A 20,429-nucleotide genomic window follows, 5' to 3' on the forward strand; every position below is an offset into this window, starting at 1 on the left:
TGGGAAAACTGTACTCTGCTTGAGGGAGAGATGTGCAAGAAAGAGAAGGCGATTCACAGAGAGGGGTCATGGCAGAGACTGGGCAGCCGGGAGAGAGGAGAGGAAGCATTTTCAAAGCTCATAATATTCACCTTTTGACAGCTGCTGCAAGGACAAGAGCCAAGCTCCTGGGGGCTCCATGGCCAGCTGGAGCGATGCATCCTGGGAAAAGCTACTGAGCCAGAAGGAGCAGAGGCTGCTGTGGATAGTACTGTGCAATCCTGGATTTTGCTGCCACAGCACTGAGCTCCACGGAGATACCAGGGAGAATTGGCTTCTCCATTATGTTGGCTCCCTCGTCTGACCTCCATGGCGCTTAGCCATTCTGGACACCAAAGCAGAATAAAGACTCCAGTGACATATCGTGGGGTGCAGCATTGCCAAGCAGTTGTTAAACAGCTGCCACGCTGTGCCCCAGAGGTGGCGGCATGTCAGTGCTGAGAGGAGAGACCCTGTACAGCACTTGGAGATCCCTTCCACACAGAAGGGGCTAGCAAAAGAGAAGTACAACTCTGAGCCCCTGTGAAAGACAGGAACCTGTCCTGATAGCGATGACTAACACGCTTGCTTCACAGGGGGCTGAGATCCCCCTTCACACGTAGGAAACTGAGGCACAGGGACAAGAAGCCACACTGCAAGCCTCATGGAGCCTCCAGGCCTTCCTAACTCTTCGAGGCCTGTGCTCAGACCAGGCCTCTCTGTCCCGTGGGCGGATCTAGTTCTTGCCAACAGCAGCGCAGGATCCCACAAGCTCCTTTCCTCCAGTACGTGATCGGTTTCTTCCTGCCTTTGGGCAGCCTGGAATTTTTTTTGGTTCTTTGTCTGGCTCTCAGCTATGAGAGGGGATCTTTTTCTATCTGTAAGCTTCTCATCTTCAGTTTCCCAGTTGTAAGTACAAAGGTAGCAAAACAATAGGCTTTTATACGTTTTGTTTTGTATTTACATGTGTGTGTGCTAGAATGTTTAAATTGTATCTCTTTTTGAATAAGGCTGTTTATTCATATTTTTCTTTTAAGCAATTGACTCTGTATAATTGTCACCTTGATACAGAAGATATTTTTATGTCTTTTTCTTTCTTTTTAAAACTTGTTTGAGGTTTTTCTCTGGTTAAGGTTAAAGAACGAGGGAAGGGGGGAATCTCTTTGGGTTAGCTTGACTAGGTTTGAATGCATAGCCTCAGGGGAAGAAGGAGGGGGGAAGGTAAATTAAACTCCCTGAATGCAAAACAAAGAGGGTAAGTACAGTATCGCCCAGGATAACCCAGGGAGGGGGAGCTGGGGATGAGATAAAGAGGAGACAAGGGGAGGAGGTTGTTTCCCCTTTGGTGTGAGACTCAGGGCTTCTGAGTCTTGGGGTCCCCCAGAGAAGGTTTTGGGAGATCAGAGAAGGAGTCAGGCCCTGGAAATTCTTGGCTGGTGGCAGTGAGATCAGCTCTAAGCTGGAAATTAAGCTTAGAAAGTTTCATGCTAGCTTCTCAGTTTATGAACACTAAGGTTCAAATCTGAGTAGGAAGCTACGACACCTTGTTAAACATCAGTGACAAACGAGCTCCTGCGTCAGGCTGCCTGCAGACTCAGGCAGATGTCCCTGCTATCGGGTGAGCTCGACAGCTGTGGCTGTGAAGAAATCCTTCAAGAGACTTTGGTTTTCCCCTCTCCCTTAAAAAATAATAATTCTGTAGCAGATTCAAGCCCAGACAACTCTGTGGATGCACTGCTGCCAGGACGCACGGGGGGAAAGCTGGTTATTCACCCTCCCACGTCCAGGTGAGGGAAGCAAGCTGAGGCAGACGCGCCCCTGCTCTGGGGCTGATGTATCGCTCATTCAGTGTGGAAGGCAGAATGCCACGTTCAGTTCTGGCCCAGGGCACTCATGTTGGAATTGCTTCTTCCCTTGACCTACAGATCTCCCGCCGGCGTCACTGGGAGGGACGCGGCTGGTCTGGCCTCTGTGGCAACTGCACCATTGGGGATTGTATATTCAGTGCTTGATTGCCATCTTCGGTAAGAAACGCTCTGCCCTGTGCTTCTCTCCTGTCCCTATCCTCTGCTCCTCTCCCTCTTCCCCCTGCCCCAGCTCCCAATTCCCATTCTGCCTCCAACACTGAAAGTTAGCGCTGAGACTGAAATGCCAGTGCTGGCAGTTGCAGACGACAGCACTGGGAGACTGAGGAGTGAGCACTCCCCTGCACCCTACTCGCCATAGTCTCAGGCTGTCAGCAGTCACATGAGAGCTAGAAGCCCCTTTGGGGTGATTTTTAAGAGGAGGGAAGCAGACACTGGGGACAATGTGTCCAAGGGTCACAAGTCTCTCAAGAGGACAAAGACTGGGGGCCATATGCATCTCCTCCTAGGACTCTACCTCCAAGGGGGATCCCGTGGCCCTGCAGCATGGGGCATGGATCCCTTAGCACCAGGGATGTGGTTAGCGCAGTGCGGGCTGTGGGAGAGGCAACGGCCCTGGACTCAGACACAAATATCCTCCAGCCACATCAACATGTTTGAGCTGGAGCTGCAATCAGAGGATGGCGTGCCGGGCAGGCACCCCACCCTGCTGTGTGTGTGCGCCTCATGCACTGACGCCAGGCCAAAGCCCGGAGGCAGGCTCCTAACCGATCACAAACCCAGAGACCTCCGGCCCCTATCTATACTAGGACCAGAGATGATGCAGAAAGCGATTGGCCCAGAGCCTGCATAACCCCTGGGGTCCCCACCCAGCCACTGTCCCAACAGCCCCAGGCACTGAGCAGCAGACTGGCTGCAGCAGTCACTGTTCTGCTGGGTGGATGCTGAATGCCATTAGCATCCCTGGGAAGCCCAACTACCACACACCCGGAGGGCAGGGTGATAGAAACATGATGATGATGGCCCTTCCCTATTACACCTCTGGCATTTAGGACAGTGACGAAGCTCCTCCACTCCTGTCTGTTTCTGGCAAGTCTTTCAGTGGTTCCCCAGCAGTGCCCCAGGTTTTTCAGCTCGGCGCCCAGAGCTCTTTGCCATGTTGGTTTTGGGCCGTGTAAACGGGTTGGACTCACCACCCACGGCGCCTCCTGCTGGTGATTTCGGGAATTAGCTCGATTCCAGTGGAGCGCCCCCTCCTGGTGGTGTCCCGTCCGTCGTTCTGCCCTCCGTTGCTGTCTCTGGACCCGCGTTGCTCCCTGCTTGGTGGACTCTTCTTCAAGGCCACTGCCCTCTGGCAGCATCCCTTAGTCCATCTGGACCCCCTTCCGGGGATCAGTGATCAGCAGTCCTCCACTCCAGCCACCATGTGCAACCACACACCCCAATGTCTAATCCCTCTTGTCAGGGATCGGGCGTAGTCTATAATGGCCGCTCCCTACGGCCAATGGCTGGATGTACTGCAAGGAGGAAGTGGGGGGACCCAGGCCCACCCTCTACTCTGGGTCCCGGCCCAGGGACCCTCTGGCGTCAGCCTCGCTGCCCTCTTTCTTTCCCCTCTTCTGTCTGTTTCCCTGGGCCGCTTCCCCTATGGCCCCTTGCACCCGCTAGGCCCTTCCCTTCAGGGCCTGCAGCCTGGTGGCTATGGGCTAGAGCCTTCTAGCCTCCCTGAGCCTGCCCAACACTGCACTGCGCTATCCGCGGTGCTAGTCTCCCCTTTGGAGACTGACCTTCCCCTGTTGAAGGCCTGGGACACACCCATCACTCCTGCTCTGGGCAGCCTTTATATATGGGTGAGCCTGGCCCTGATTGATTCCCTCCAATCTGGACCCTGATTGGCTCCCCATAAGCCCTTTTCTGATCCACTCCCAGGCTGTGCAGGCTCCCTGGCCTGCCACAGCCCATCCTCTCAAGGAGTGGGACAGTCCACCCCACTAGAGGCGGCCTCGTTTTTGCTTGCCTTCAGGTGTTCATCTTATTGCTGCTCTGGTGATGGAATGAATTTCCAGCCAAAGCACATGACCAATCCATCTCCAACGCCTCCTGGCAATGATGGTGATCAGATGCTCTTGGCTGCACTCTATCAATAGATCTTGGTTTGAGATTTTTCTGGGCCAAAAGATATGGAGGATTTTTCCCTTTTGGGGCTATTGTAGGCAGGGGCTATTCAGACCCCACCCCCTGTACATAAACACATCTATTCAGGGGTGAAAGTAACACAGAAGACTTAACAGTACAGGGGCCTGGCCTCAGGCAGAAGGAGTAGGGCTGGGGATCAGTCTCCAACAGATAGCAGGTCCGCACCGCCCAGGGCTCTGGCGGTGATTTAAAAGGGCCCAGGGCTCCGGCTGCGGTAGTAGGGGCCGAGAGCCCTGGGCCTTTTAAAAATTACCAGGCCCCAGTGCAGCTGCCCCTTTTATCCCCAACCCCGTTGGTGACCCTGTCGGTAGGGACCCTACCAGCAGGGCCGCCGACTGGGGGAGCGGAAGGGGGGCAAAAGGGGCAGCACATCGGCTGCATATGGGCTGGCACCGGTGGCCACTTCTTACCGGTACGCTGTACCAGCCCACTTTCACCCCTGCATCTATTCCCGCCCCCCCGCCACATGCAGAGAGAATCACTGATCCAGAAGCCATGGGAAGAGGGATCATTGACCCCCAGGTCAGCCTGCCTCCGCCCCCCGTTAGAGCCCTCACAGGGCAGGGAACAGCACTGAGAAAGACTAGCCTGGCCCCAGCACAGAAGCCCAGTTGTTCTGCCTCTGCTAATGGGAACGTGGTTTGGCTCGTAGTGGGGATGGAGCTCCAGGTGTTCCTGGCACTGGCATTTCTGAGGCTTCCTGTCATCCTCCCATTTCCCCCAAAGCTGGGAGGGGGTGGCTGTGTTCAGCTGGGAATGCAGCAGCACTGCCCTGCCTTTCCAGGAAAGCTTGGCTCCTTTCAGACAGAAAGGAGCTGTTTGCCCCACACGGGGAGGCTGGGGTTCTGGCCTCTGCCCTGGAGTTTGCAGCCAAGAGACAGAACACAGCACAGCAGCAGGCAGGACAGGGCGCAAGGGCTGCATGGGAGGGGAGAGCAGGGCATGTCTGCGACAAGACGCCGGCGCTGCCAAAGCACGGAGACCACAGGAGCTGCAGAAGGTCACATGACCTACATCAACTAATAAGTGCAAGACTGGAATAGCAAGGGCACTGGCAGAGCTGTGAGGGGAGGGGGCCAGGGCTGGAGCAGCAGGGGGGTTTCTGAGTCGGGGGTTTTCAAGGGGTATTGGCACAGCTCTGTGTGAGGATGTCGAGGAGCATCAGCAGGGGTGGGGGTGGGGGGAGCCCAGAGCATCTGTGGGTGGGGGCTGAGAGGCACCAGCAGGGCTGTTGGGGGGAGGGGGAGTCAGGGCTGGAGAGCAGGGAGTGCTTTGGTGGGGGGTTTAGGGGTAGCAGCAGGGGGTCTGAGAACAGTGGGTCTGTGGGTAGCAGCTGAGGAGTAGTGGCAGGGCGGAGAAGCAGGGAGTCTGTGTGGGGGATTGAGGGGTAGCAGCAGAGCTGAGGGTAGCGGCAGGGTTGGAGAAGCAGGGAGTCTGTGTGGGGGATTGAGGGGTAGCAGCAGAGCTGGAGAAGCAGGGGGTCTGTGGGTAGCAGCTGAGAGGTAGCAGCAGGGCTGGAGAAGCAGTGGGTCTGTGAGGGCTCAGGGGTAGCAGCAGGGCTGGAGAAGCAGAGGGCTTGGGGGTGGGGGCTGAGGGGTAGTGGCAGGGCTGGAGAAGCAGGAGGTCTCTGGGTGGGGGCTGAGGGGTAGCGGCAGGGCTGTGTGGGGAGAAGGTAGAAGGTGCTGCAAAGAGGACTGAGGGGCGTGGGCACAGCCGTGCTGCCTGTACATTAGTCTCACTCAAGAGAATGCTGTGATTAGTGTCTCCCCAGCTGGGGCAGGGTACTGGCCCCTCCCCAGATCACAGGGAAGGCCCTGAACACTCTCAGTGGGAGAGCTAGAAATAGCCAGCAGAGAGATTAACACAAGAGGCTGCTCCAGGTTGCCCATAGAGGAGAAGAAATGAAGTGAGCTAGCCTGGAGCTGTTCCCCAGAGGCCAGTACTTGCTCGGTCAGCGGCTCTCACAGCAGTCCGTTCAGTGCTGCGGGCTCCAGGCTTGTGAGCCAGGGCTGGCACAGAGCCCAGAGGGTGGATGCCTCTGCGGCAGGTTTCTACAAGAGGTGGGAACTGAACAGGGCCAACACAGGATGAACCAGCTCCCCACCTCCTTGCTCTGATCAGAGGACAAGAGGCTGCTTATGCAAGGAGCTGGTGATCTGGGTCCTCAGCAGGAGCCTGTGAGCTGAGCCAGCGCCCTGCAGCAGGAAGAGCTGCCAAGAGCAGTAAGGGGGACATGGTAGGGTAGAAGGGTGCACCCAGGGAGAAAGACCTGTAACTGACGCCACACAGTCCCTCAGGCCAGGCTGAGGGAACCCCCCCCTTCAATCAAGCACGACCCACATACGGGTTATAACACCCAAGTTGGGGTGCACCCACTGCTGCCCTCTGCTGGATGCTACCAGATCTGCCCAGGCCCTCCTAAGTTCCATCTCCCTCTGGCAGATCCAGAGGTAAAAAGGCCGTCTCCTCTTGGCAGCTAGTGGAGCTCTTCCTGCGCTCTAGCTGCCGGCATTCTGGGAGAACAACGTGGAGCTTTTCCTCCCTTGGCCCCTGGTCCAGAGGGTCCAGCGCACACTGGAAGACAGGGCAGGTTATGAGGCTGGATTGAAACACCAGTGAGTTGTGGGTCCAGGCAGCAGAGCATAGGGTTGGCAGGACTGAGCTAAGCTTAGCATTCTCAGATTTGCCTGCCACCCAATTGGCAGGTGGCTTTCCCAAAGCAGATCCAGCGAGCATTGGCACCTGGTCTCTCTCCACCACGGCCGAGCAGAGGACCCTAATATTCGCACACATGGCCAGCACCATGGAGCTGTCACTAATTCCCATGGAACGAATTGCAGGGAATGAGCAGCGGCACAGATGCTGGTGCCAGGACTCCAAAGTGCCAGACATGAACATATGCAGCTGGTACCCGGTAGAGGGAGGGGAAAAGGAAGTTGCCAGATTCCAGGAACCAAGGATGCCTGCGTGGGCTGAGAAGCATAAGCCAAGGAGGAAATAACTTAGAGTAGAAAATGATCTTCCTTCCCAGATCAGAGGCCAGTGAGTCACTTAAGGAGGAAGGAATTCATGATGGCAGGCTGGCCTTGCGGATGAATGAACTGAGACACCAGCAGCAGGGAATGTGATGTGACTGGGAGCCAGGACTCCTGGGTCTTATTCCTTGCTTAGGGAGGGAGCACCCCCTAGTGGTTAAGGTTGGCGGAATCCAGGAGTTCTGGATTCTACTTCCACACTGCCGCTGCCTTGTGTGTGATCTGGGGCAACATGAGGGTAGCAACACTGAGCCAACCCGGGGCTTAGTGCAGCGTTCGAAGAGGTGCTACCAACAGCCAAGGAATCTGGATTTGAGGACTCTGAGAAGGCTGCACAGACAGCAGAGGGTGAGGTCGCACTGTGATCAGAGGCAGTCTGCCCACAACAGAGTTGACAGGGCTGGAATCCCCATCCATGGGGTACATTTGGGAGCCACTGACAAGGTCAGGGCTGGATAACAAGCACAGGGGCTGGAACAGTACAGCCTGGAACCAAGTTGTCTCCCTTGGCCTTCAGCACCATCCTGGCGACCTCACTTTCCCCCAGGTTCCACTCAAAGCCCTGCAGAAAGCCCTGAGCTTTGAGGGATCAGCAGGGAGAGCTCCCTTCATCTTGCCAGCTGCTGGGGTTGAAACAGGCCTGTCTGCTTAGTGAAATTTAAGACAGCGAGCACAGACCCCTTCCCTCAAGCCACCAGAGAGACACTGAGGGTGCAGCAAGACAGAGCCAGCCCCTCCCACTTGTTCTGTGAGCAGCCTCCTCTCATCACTGAGTACACAGAGGGTCATTTGCAGATACCTTGGAAGGGCCACCTAACCCCAAGTCCAAGCAGAGAGGGGTCAGCTTTACAGGCTGGCTGCCTGAAGGCCCATGTGCAGGCTCAGCAGCTACAGGAATCTCCAGATCCCATTTGCCTTCCGTGGCAGAAGCCTCCTTTTCCCTCTCCCAATATGAGGAATGCTGCCCTGCAGCAACATGGCTGGTGAAGCCCTAACCTGAAGAAGCAACAGAACTGCCCCACCTCTCAACCAACCCTTTGGTTACATGGCACAGATCAGACAGCTAGGAGCTGCAGTGAGGTTGCAGCGCCACCTGCTGGCCATCATGCCACAGGACAAGTCATCAAACCCCTCAAGCAACGGGTCTCACCGTTTTTTGGCTCAGGACTCATTTGTATATGTCGATGGCCTGTTGTGACCCAGCACATTGGCCGGGCTGCAAAGCCCACCATGCACTCACCTGGCAGCAGCGGCTCCAGGGAGGTGAGCCCAGCCAGACCCACGGGACCAGAGCCACCTTGCGGGCCAATGAAATATTCCGGCGACCCATGGATTGGGAAACCCTGATGCAAAGCCCCTCCCCATCTCCCATTTAATGGCTTTGTAGGACAGAAGGTAATGGCCCTTAGTGCCACAGCAGCCAGCAGGGCTTGGGCCTTTGGGCTAAGATGAAACGCGCTCTCAGATAAGCACCCAATGCGGCTTCTCACTGAAGCAGGAAGGATGGAACGTGCAAAACAAAGCCCAGCATGTTTTGTGATGGACTGATTGCCCTGGAGGCTGAAGGTCTCAGCAGAGCCAATGGCAAACATCCCGCCCCCTGCTGCCATGCCACCCCTCTCACCTGCCCGCCCAGGAACAAGCCCCTCTAGAGAGATGGTGGGATCTCAGTCTCTGTGGCCTGTTTGATTCTTTCTGCTGTGGCTGGCTCCCCTTGTTAGCAGTTACTTAGCCAGGGACTCCTGCCCTACTAGGACCTGGACTGAGACCCACTGCGCTCGCTTTACACATCAGGTGGAACCGACTTATGACTACAGGGACTGGTGACAGACCTCATGGTCCCGCCAGTGGCCTCATCTGCCCTGGGCAGTCTGTGGGGCTCACTCACCGAATGCCTTCCGGGGCTCTGTTAGCTTCAGCGTGAAGGTGCGGCCTTTGGGCAGGTCCTTGAGCATCTTGGCAACCTCGTAGTGCCGGCAGCCGATGAGGCTCTGCCCATTGATGGACTCAATCATGTCGCCCACATTGATGACCTGGATCCGGTCTATGACGCTCCCTTCTTTGATCCTCTGCAAGCAAGAGACAGGATGGTTGGCTCCCAGCACAGACGGCAGGTCCCAGGGCAGTTTAAGTGGCAGTTTCCTCCCCGCAACTTCCAGATAAGAGAGAGTCTGAACAGCAGCACTTTCATTCGGCTAAGGGTTGTGCACAGCCCTTTGTATTCAACAAAGCTACCCAGAACCCCATAAGACAGTTAATTGAGACTGAAGCACAGACACATCAGGGTCACAGAGTGCATCAGCAGCAGAGCAGGGAACAGAACCCAGGAACCCTGGCTCCCATCAGACCACAGGGCCTTCCCTTTGTAGTTAGTCTCACGCACACATTTTTGCCCAGCAGAAGATTGGTCCTTCCCTAGCACATTAATGGTGACTTATGTACAAGGGATCACGATTTGAACACATTTATAAAATACAAACAGAATGAAATCCAGATCAGTGATATAAACACTCGGTGCTTTAGAAGGGCCAGTTTCACAAAGCTGAAAAGAATTATAAGCCACATCAGCTCAGAGGAAGACTGAGTGTGTTTAAGAACATTATTACATGGCCAAAAAGCCATAATCGAGGAAGAAGATTGTATTGGTTAGAAAATGACCGGCTTTAGTGGAGAAGTGAACGCAGCTATAAAAAATAAAGAAATGTAATAAATGGAAGAAAGGAGAAAAGGGAATATAAATCAGAAGTTAAGAACCGGAGAAAACTGAAAATGGAAGAAAAGAGACAAGGAGACGATCGCCTGCAGAGTTAAGGACAAGAAGGAGTTTTCTTTAATGTATTAGGAACAAAAATAATTCTAGTAATGATACTGGTTTATTACTAGATGGAAATGATAGAATCATCAATAGTAATGCAGAAAAGGCACAAGAGAACAAATATTTATGTTCTGTATTTGGGGAAAAACAGATAATGTGTTGATATCACAGGATAACATTCTTTCCCCTGCACTAGTATCTCTGGAGAATGTTAAAACAGCAGCTACTAAAGTCAGACATTTTTAACTCAGCAGGTCCAGATAACTTGCATCCAAGAGCCGCTGAGAAGCTTGCTGCACTGTTAATGTTGATTTTCAATAAGTCTTGGAAGACCAGCAAAATTTCAGAAGACCGGGTAAAGGGTGACATGGGTAGTTATATGCCCGTCAGTCTGACATCGATTCCGGGCAAGATAATGAAGCAGTTGATATCGAATTTGCTTAATAAAGAATTAAAGAGGAGAATATAATTAATGCTAATCAACATGGGTTTATGGAAAATAGATCCTGTCAAACTATCTTGATTTGTTTTTTAAATGAGATTACAAGTTTGGTCGATAAAGGTAATAGTGTTGACATAGACAGATGTCTAAGGTATCTGACTTGGTACCGCATGACATTTTGATTTAAAAACTAGAACAAGAACATTAATATGGCACACTTTAAATGGACTAAAAGCTGGCTAATCGATAGGTCTCAAAATGTAAGTGTAAACGGGGAACCATCATTGAACAGATGTGGTTCTAGTGTGGTCCCACAGGGATCCGTTCTTGCCCCTATATTTAACGTTTTTATTAGTGACCTGGAAGAAAACAAAATCACCACTGACAAAGTTTACAGAGGACACAGAAAAATTGGGAATGGCAAATAATGAAGAGGAGAGGTCGTTATCAGAGTGATCTGGATCACTTGGTAAACCGGGCTCAAGCAAGCACTGTGTGTTTTAACATGTCGAAATGTACATAGTTAGGAACAAAACAAAAAAATGTAGGCCATACTTACAGAACAGGGGACTCTATCTTAGGAAACAGTGACTCTGAAAAAGATTTGGAGGTCAAGGTGGATAATCAAACGTGACCTCCCAGTGCAAAATTGTGGCCAAAAGGGCTAATGCGATCCTGCGATGCACAAACAAGGGAATCTTGAGGAGGAAGAGGAGAGAGATTATTTTACTTCTGTATTTAGCACTGGTGTGATCCCGCCCTGCTGGAATCCTGGGCCCAGCTCTGCTGCCCACAATTCAAGACGGAAGTCAAAAAATTGGAGAAGGGGTCAGGAAAGAGCTGCAACAATGATTAGAGGATTAGAAAATCTGCCTTATAGGGACAGACTCCAGGAGCTCAATCTATTTGCTTAACAAAGATAAGCTTAATGGGTGACTCAATTACAGTCTGTAAATTACCTACACGGGGACAAATATTTGATTATGGGCTCTTCAGTGTAGCAGCGAAAGGTCTTACACCAGGCAATAGCTGGAAGTTGAAGCTAGACAAAATTCAGACTGGAAATAAAAGGTTACATTTTTTAACAGTGAGCGTATTTAATCTTTGGAATAATTTACTAAGGAGCCTGGTGGATTCTCCATCACTGAACATTTCTAAGTCAATACTGGACGTTTCTCTAAAAGATCTGCTCTGGGGATTATTTCGGGGCAGTTCTCTGGCCTGTTATACCCAGGAGGACAGACTAGATCACAATGGTCCCTTCTGGCTTTGGAATCTAGGAACCATACATCTCTTCAGAAGGGCCTAGGAACCGAAGGCCTCCCACTAACAAAATGGCACCATGAGACAAAAGATCATGGCATTAGGAGGCATGATGATCGACAGTTCTGGTTTTACCAGCTGGAGTTGCTACAGAGTCTACACATCTTGTGTATTAACTCAATAATAATATTTAAATTAGGCTCCTTTGTACCCGTCACCCTGAAGGATCCCAGAGCACTTGAGACTATGTCTATACACGAGTCATTTCACCCATTGCTGAAATGCAGCCACGTATTGGGTGGAACATGGCAGCTGCTTAACAGCCATGCTGCAGTGATTTAAACTCTGGAACTGGAGCTTCTTAGGGAATGTCATTAGCTGAGAATTAGCAAATGCACCACAGTACCAGGGATCTTCTGTAAGATTCCGAAGAGGATTTGTGCTCTAATACCACAATCCTGCCCTGTTGGCATGGCTCTGTTCTTTCAAATGGATCCACTAGTCTGGGCCTCATTTACTTGGGGGTTTAGAGTCTGATCAGGGATGTCACTATCACTGTGCTATGGAGGCACAGAGGGATCTGAGGGAACGGCTGCAGCTCCTAGCACCTAGGAAAATCATCCAGGACACAGAGCATGTGAGAAGGTGACAAGGCAGGAGAAAAGACCGGGACAGCCTCAGGTAGGAAGAGAGGGGAGCACTGATCCCCTAGCTCCTCCAAGTGAGGTTAGGATCAGAGCAGGGGACGGGAAGCAGGAAGAGCTGTAAGCTGAGTAAAAGAGGCAGTTAGAGGCCAAAAGCATCCTTTAAAAATTGGAAGTTAAATCCTACAGAAGAAAACAGTAAGAAAAACTATCAGGTCAAGTGTAAAAGTACAATTAAGGCCAAAAATGAATTTGAAGAGCAACTAGCAAGACAAAAAACTAACAGCAAAACTTGTTTTAAGTACATCAGAAGCAGGAAGTCTGCCAAACAATCAGTGGGGCCACTGGACGATCGAAGGAGCACTCAAAGATGACAAAGCCATTGCAGAGAAGCTAAATGAATTATTTGCATCAGTCTTCATTGCAGAGAATGTGAGGGAGATTCCCACTCCAGAACCATTCTTTGTAGGGGACAAATCTGAGGACCTGTCCCAGACTGAGGTGTCAACAGAAGAGCTATTGGAACAACTTAATAAATTAAATCACCAGGACCACCTGGGATTCATCCAAGAGTTCTAAAGGAACTCAAATATGAAATGGCAGAATTAACTGACTGTGGTATGTAACCTGCCACTTAAATCAGCCTTTGGACCAGATTGCTGGAGGACAGCTAATGAGACGTCAATTTTTGAAAAAGGCACCAGCAGTGATACTAGCAATTATGGGTCAGTAAGCCAGACTTCACAACCAGGCAAACTGGTTGAAAACAGAGTAAATAAAAGAATTATCAGACGCAGATGAACAGGATACATGAGGGAACAGTCAACGTGGCTTTTTAAAAAAAAATCATGCCTCACCAATCTATTAGAATTCTTTGAGGGGGTCAATAAGCATGTGGACCACAGTGATCCAGTTGATCTTTTAGAAAGCCTTTGACAAGGTCCACATCAAAGGCTCTAAGCAAAAGTAGCCATGAGATAAGAGGGAAGGTCCCCTCAGGGATCAGTAACTGGTTAAAAGATAGGAAACAAAAAGGTAGAAATAAATGGTCATTTTACACAATGGGGAAAAGTAAATAGCAGGATCCCCAAGGATCTGTACAGTTCAACATTCATAAATGCTCTGGAAAAAGGATCAAACAGTGAGGTGGCAAAATTTGCAGATGATCACGAACTTGCGTAATTTTGTAAGCCCAAAGCTGACTGCGAAGAGTTACAAAAAGATCTCACAAAACTGGGCGACTGGGCAACAAAATGGCAGATGATATTCAATGTTAATAAATGCAAAGTAATGCACATTGCAAAACATAATTCCAACTACACATACAAAATTATGGGGTCTAAATTAGCTGTTACCACTCAAGAAAGATCTTGGCGTTATCATGGATAATTCTCTGAAAACATCTGCTCAATGTGTAGCGGCAGTCAAAAAAAGCTAAAACGAATGTTAGGACCCATTAGGAAAGGGACAGAAAATAAGACAGGAAATATCATAACGCAACTATATAAATCCACGGTATTCCCACACCTTGAATACTGGGCGCATTTATGGTTGGCCCCATCTCAAAGATATATTTAGAATTGGGAAATGTACAGAGAAGGGCAACAAAAATGATTGGGGGATAGAACAGCTTCTGTATGAGGAGAGAAGACAGACTGTTCAGAAAAGAGACAGCTAAGGGAGGATACAATAGAGGTCTATAAAATCATGAACAGCGTGGGGAAAGTGAATTGGGAAGTGTTAATACCCCTTCTCATAGCACAAGAACCAGATGTCATCCAATGAAATTAATAGGCAGCTTGTTTAAAACAAAGTTTACACACAGTCAGTCAATCTGTGGAACTTATTGTCAGGGGATGCCATGAAGGCCAAAACATACAAGGTTCAAAAAAAAAAAGAACTAGGTAAGTTTATGGAGGAGGATAGGTCCCTCTCTTGCTATTAGCCAAGATGGTCAGGAATGCAACCCCATGCTCTGGGTGTCCCTAAACCTCTGACTGACAGAAGCTGGGACTGGATGATGGGACGGATCACTTGAAATTGCCCTGTTCTGTTTGTGCCCTCTGAAGCATCTGGCACCAGCCACAGTTGGAAGATAGGATACTGGGCTACATGGACCAGTGGTCTTGTTCAGCAGTACTGTTCACATGGCTCAGACAAGAATCTCTGGGACCAGGAACTCCATGTGATCAGGTTTGCTACTGGGGTTTCTACTCCCCCAGTAAGACCCATAGCATGGCTCATGCTTGGGGGCTCACACTGCAGCTCTCTGGGGATGGACAGACAGATAGGAAGGGAAGGAGTAAGAAAAGACGCCACAGTGTATGCCTGAGAGGAGCAACCCTCCTCTCAGACTGTGCACCCCACCCACAGCCCAGTCAGCCAGTGACAGGGCCTCCTGGGCTCTAGGATGATGTGAGCAGAGCTCAGTCATCTGTACCTTAATGAATGCATAGCCGGCTCCATTGTCAGTGATGGTCAGGCCCAGGGCCGCCTCAGACTTGAAGACCTCCACCTCCTTCTTCTGGCCCTTTGTGTGTGCAAAGATGAAGTCCTCCAGACCGATCTGGCCACCCAACAGCTTGTCCATGTCCACTTTGTGGGTGTTTAAGGTGCAGAACATCACCTGGGAGGTGGGAAGAGAGATACATAGTAAGGAACCCCTGGACCACAGCTTCCCCCACTGCCCCTCAGCACCTCTGCTGGGAAGGCCCCATATCCTCAAGGTTATGTCAGCATTTTAGCACCAGCCCAATTGGGCTCAGCCCAGTTGGGCATAGACCTCAGGGGGCATGTAGCAACTGAGCCCAGAGTCACTGACCAGTAAAAAGCCAAGGGCACAGCACAGCCTGACACAGGGTGTTGGTCCACGAAGCCAGAGAAGGCACCAATGCAAAGGGCCCACCCCACTGGCTGACTATGCACTGCCACGCAGAAGGACCTCCTCTCTGAGCTCCCTACCCTGCAGCCTTGGTGCTCAGCACCCACCTCAACTGGCAGGATCTTGAAAGCCTCTGCAATCTTGCTGTACAGCTCCTTGACATTGGTGAAGCCCTCGATCCTGCCAGTGGGGCTGCCATGGGCCAGCTGAGTGTGGAACACCAGTCGAGGGCGGAGGCTGGCAGGAGGCGGTGGCAGGCCAGGCTGCAGGGCTGCCACACTGCCGCCACTGCCCACCTCCACCCCACCCAAGCTGCCACGAATGGGCTCAGCCTCCTCATTCTCCACCAGTGGAGGGGCCTTCTTCCGGCGGCCTAGTCCGAGCGGCATGAGGGAGGAGTGGCCAGACAGCAGGAAGTATCAGTCACCCACAGGAGAGACCTGCAGGAAGCAAAGGGGAAAGATTGTAGGAAACCGGCAGTGGAATCAATGACAAGATCCAAGCGGTACTGGCTGACTAGGATGTCAGGGAATGGGACATGGGCCATCCCCCTCTAGGGCATCAGCTCTAACCCAGCCTTAGGGCAGACAGAGCAAGCCAGGGGAATGGGACATGCAGCATTCCTCCTCTAGGGCATCAGTTCCAATCCAGCTCCAGATCGGGGAGCCTGACAGGTAGGGGAGTCACACCTGTGGAGTGACAAGGCCTATTTTAATTCTGATTCATCTGCACAGCTTTAGCCACTTTTAAAATTAACCAGAATAATGTAAAAATAGTAGTGACAGCTTTGGAAACTCCCTGCCCCTTGCCTGCCTCCCCCAAGTCCTACTGTACAGCCCCAGATCAGTGCTCTCCTCCTGGTAGCCAGCAGCCAAGCGGCAGCTCCTGCCAGATCCCATACACAGCTCTAAGTTATGGAGAGAGAAACAGTCATCTGTATTTCTAGACTGCATTGGAAACACATTTAGTACAAAGCTCTCTAATGAGTAAGCATCTATGATCTCAGGGCTTGGCAGTGGCCCTGCATCTCCCCTCCACTAGCCAACACAGGGGAAGCAGCATTTCTGATACCAAAGCTTCTCCACCGGTGTTGGGTTGGTCACACAATTCCTATTGCTGCAGCAGGTGAAGTCATGGGGTATGGGCAGAGAATGAAAAGTAACACTCTCTCTCCCCCGCTCCTGCCCCTCAGGACTGAGCTGCTGTGGAGGCAGGAAACACACACTGGGGCTGACCCCTGAAGGATTTAAAATAATAAAAATAATAATAATAAGTGTAGTTGCCACTGGAAACAAAGTAAAACCCACAGGCCCTGCTGGCAAGCGGAGATTCTGACAGTACTGCAGAAAGCCAACCCCAGGGAAATGCCAGCCCTACCGCCTCACAGACAAAGGAAAATCCATGCCAGGCCCAGAGAACTTTCCTCACTGCCACAGCAGGACACACATACTGACCCTTCCACTCCAAGGACACTCCCAGGAGAAGTGGGATTCCAGGGGGGTTCAGCAGGATTGATGAGCCTGGTGCTGCTGGCTAGGAGTGCCTTAACCCCTGATGCAAGGATATGGAGGAGGAAGGGGCAGCCTCGGCGGGAGTCCTTCCAGCCTGGGAGCCTCCCGACGTCTCTGTTCTGGAATGAGGGTGGAGCGCACCCTGGCAGGCTGATTCAGAGCAGAGAAACCGGCTACAGGGCGTTCCTCAAAGGGTGTAATGGCAGAGGAACTCAGCCAAGCCTGTCAGCGATTACTCCATGCCATGAACCTGCTCAGTCCAATGGATCCCCAGTATCACCCAGGGCAGAAAGACGCCTCCAGAACTACCACTCACCACCCCCCTCACCCAGCCCAGAACCCACAGCTCCTAACAGCACTCACCAAGAGAGGATTCGGCTCGTGCTGTAGAATTTCTCCACATCCATGTTCTCCCCCTAGCTCCCCAGCTCACTCAGGATCCTCCTTATATCCTATTCTGTGCCCACGTCAGTCTTTCCCCCTATTCCCTCCCTTCCTCCTCTCCTCTTCTTCTTTATGCTTACTAGTTTCACCTCCAGCTCTTTGCTTCCTATCTCACTGTGTCTATCACTCACACAGAGCCAGAACCTACCCTGGCCCTCTTTGGCCATTTTAAACCTTGTTTCATGGGACATGGTTTTTCACTTCCTGGTGCTAAACAGCCATTTAGCACCACATTCCTTTGGGGATCTTGGGACCCAGCTGAGACCTCCTGCTCAGACAGTTTCAGACTCAGCACTAAACACCTGTCTTATTATGGCCAAGCCTACCATAACTAACTAATTCATAATATTCTAAAGAGCAGCAAACAAAAAATGCAGGAGGCCAAGTTCTTACAGAACCCAAGTGGCCAGATAAATTGGCCGCCAATTTTAAAGTTTCAACTTCAGAGTATTACTCACATAAAATCAGTTTAGGGCTTCATATCTAACTTTTGCACCTGCCAGAACTGGCAGATCACTTATTTGTTTAACACACAACTTACAGATGTGGGGCAGGTAGGATAATACCACTAGTATTGGCTCCACAACTTCCTTGTACAGCTATTCCTGCCTTTGCATTTAGGGAGGAACTAAAGTCCTGTTTGCAGCTATCTTGACCAGTTTTTGAAATGCTAATACCATAAAAACATTACATAGACACTTGTTTTGTTTGTATGCATATAGAGTGAGCAGCTGAACAACTGTTATGCTCCACCACAGAAGAGGCTGCATTTTCAGCAGAGGGTAAAGCTATTCCCTTCTAGATTGCAGGGCATTTGCTAGGTAAATAAAGAATTGCTAAGGACCATTTGGAACTTTAGGGCAAAGTTGTCCAAAAAAAGATTCACAATTCAGATGAATAAGGAAATTTGATGGCTAGAAATGCTCAGGGGGCTTTCCCCAGCTGCTGGGTCTGAGGCCATCTGCTGCCAAATGGAAGGAGATAACAAATGGTGCTGCCCATTAAAGTGGCAGCAGTTTTCTGCTCCAGGAATTTGTGACTAGTGACCCTCTGTGGTAACAGAGTTGGGTGGAGGGGGCTGGAGGCATCTGGAGGAAGAAAAAGACAAGGATTCCCAAATTGCCCAGTAAAAGTAGGGCTCTGTGTGCATATTTTGTATATCCTGACTGATCTTGTGGCTAAAGCACAGACAAGGGACTCAGGAGATCTCAGTTCAGATTCCCAGTTCCATCCTAACTTGCTAACATGCTGAGTAAGTCACTTTCCCCTCACATACATCCCCCCAAAAGTGCCTCAGTTCCCCCCCCTTTGAAATTGGAGAGCAATACTTCCCTACTTGTCATAGAATATCGGGTTGGAAGGGACCTCAGGTGGTGATCTAGTCCAACCCCTGCTCAAAGCAGGACCAATCCCCAATTTTTGCCCCAGATCCTTAAGTGGCCCGATCAAGGACTGAACCCACAACACTGGGTTTAGCAGGCCAATGCTCAAACCACTGAGCTATCCCCCCGCCCCAGCCATGTAAGGCTTAATTCAGCACCACCTAGCAATTCTGGAATTTGACACAGGTTTGTTCATGGTTATAGAGGGAATTCTGTGCACTCAGCGACAGGGCACTGCTGCTCAGTCATGCAAATAAAACTTCTACTAAACCTCTCCCCCATCAGGCTAAACTGCAAGTGCTGCAAACACCAGTAGTCCCTAATGCCTTCTTGTGGCAGTGAGCAAAAACTAATCCCCAGCCTGACTGACAAGAGATTATAACTGTGATCCAGCAGAGTCAGAACAGCAGACACGGGGAAGGAGCAGCACCCGCTGCCTTCGGTGAACATACCTATCCAAGCATTCCCCACCATTCTCTGGGAGCCTGAATGACCATGGAGTGGGATTTGATTTGAGGGATAATTAATTCAGCGGTTTACCACCTGTCGCAGAAAGGCTACTATATGTTTCCCCAACTCCTCAAGCAGTAGAGGTTGATGATCTCATTTGTGGGATGATCAACACTGGGAATGATTATTTCATTTGTTTTGTAGCACTTGCGTGTCTTCACTGTGTTGCCCTCATGTCCCATGTCACACTCAGCAGAGAAGCAAACACCTAAAAGGGTCATGTTAATTCCTGTTGGTACATTGTGTGTCAGAGACTCCTCTGCAAAACTCTAACCACCTGCCTTCATTAGATGGGAAGAAGGTAAGGGGGGGAACAGGCTAAGAGATACTAAATAGACAAGCAAACAAGGGGAATTTCCAGAAGATTTTGCACAGCAAACTTTGAACTTAAGTCAGAACCTTTAGATCTTTCACATGGGCGGGGGAACCTAAACCAAACCCAATTTACAGGGCGCTGTCCCGCCCCCCCCTGTTCTGCATGGGCATTTGGAGATTCCACACTGCACATCTCTATATTAGAACCTCTGATCAGCAGAGCTCAAAGTGCTTCACATATACATCAATTAAGCCTCACTCACCCCACCAGGCTACAGAGTCTCTTTAGCCCTATTTTCCCGATAGGTAAAGTGAGTACAAACAAGACTTCCTGGTCACACAGGGAGTTGGTGACGGCACTGGGAATGCAACCAGGAGTCCCAGCACCCAGTTTTCTGGTGTAATTGTTGTCCCTGGTCGCCAAGTACCAGCCCAGCACCTCAAACATGCATTGTATCCTACACAAGACTGTAGTGCTAGGACCCCTATGCATTTGCACAAGGGGAGGGAGCCTTGTACGGTGGTTACTGCAGGGGACAGAGCCAAGACTCCTATTCCCAGTTCCACTACTTCAGAGCCACAGGTGCCTCTCTCCAAGACCCTCTGTGGCATAAACCCCCAGGGGGACTCCCCCATCCTTCTGTGCCACCAATACACCACACATACTCCCCTCAAGGGCACAGCAATGGCAGCCCCCACACAGAGCTTGAGCCCCCTCAGACACATTCTAGCTGAAACCCCATTCCCAGCAACAGCATCCCTTTCTCAAAGCTGAAGCAAGGGGACCTCCCCTCCCCACCCCCCTCAAAGCTGAGCCCACCCTTCTCCCACAAAGCTAAACCCTTCCATTGCCATCCCCTCCCCCAGGGCACCTCCCCGCGCTCCCCCCCCCATGAGAACAGGACCCTCCCGCTCCCATCTCCCACCCTAGGGCACTTTCCCTCGCTCCCATGCCCCCTCAGAGCTCAGTTCCCTTCTCTCTCCCCCCCACCTCCAGGGCACCTCCCCTCACTCCCGTCCCCCTCAGAGCTCAGTCCCCTTTTCTCTCCCCCCCACAGGGCACCTCTCCTCACTCCCATCCCCCCTCAGAGCTCGGCCCCCTTTTCTC

General features: G+C 51.2%; 1 protein-coding gene across 4 annotated transcripts in view; it reads right to left on the reverse strand.

Annotated features, from left to right (window-relative positions):
• GIPC1 (GIPC PDZ domain containing family member 1) overlaps window positions 1-20,429 on the reverse strand; it is a 29,014-nt gene that overhangs the window by 6,511 nt on the left and 2,074 nt on the right. Inside the window, exons 2-5 of one of the 4 annotated variants that reach the window (XM_032781404.2) lie at window positions 19,040-19,214; window positions 15,267-15,599; window positions 14,719-14,904; window positions 9,003-9,183 (exon numbers count right to left, since the gene is read on the reverse strand). In XM_032781404.2, the coding sequence (XP_032637295.1) occupies window positions 9,003-9,183; window positions 14,719-14,904; window positions 15,267-15,548 (649 nt within the window). In that variant the 5' untranslated portion in view covers window positions 15,549-15,599; window positions 19,040-19,214. Of the gene's footprint in view, window positions 1-9,002; window positions 9,184-14,718; window positions 14,905-15,266; window positions 15,600-16,613; window positions 16,978-17,033; window positions 17,117-19,039; window positions 19,215-20,429 lie in introns of those variants that run through there. The other 3 variants (XM_032781407.2, XM_032781406.2, XM_032781403.2) reach the window with 3 other exon arrangements.

Source organism: Chelonoidis abingdonii, chromosome 26, assembly GCF_003597395.2.
Source record: "Chelonoidis abingdonii isolate Lonesome George chromosome 26, CheloAbing_2.0, whole genome shotgun sequence".
In the NCBI taxonomy this organism is placed as follows: Eukaryota; Metazoa; Chordata; order Testudines; family Testudinidae; genus Chelonoidis; species Chelonoidis abingdonii.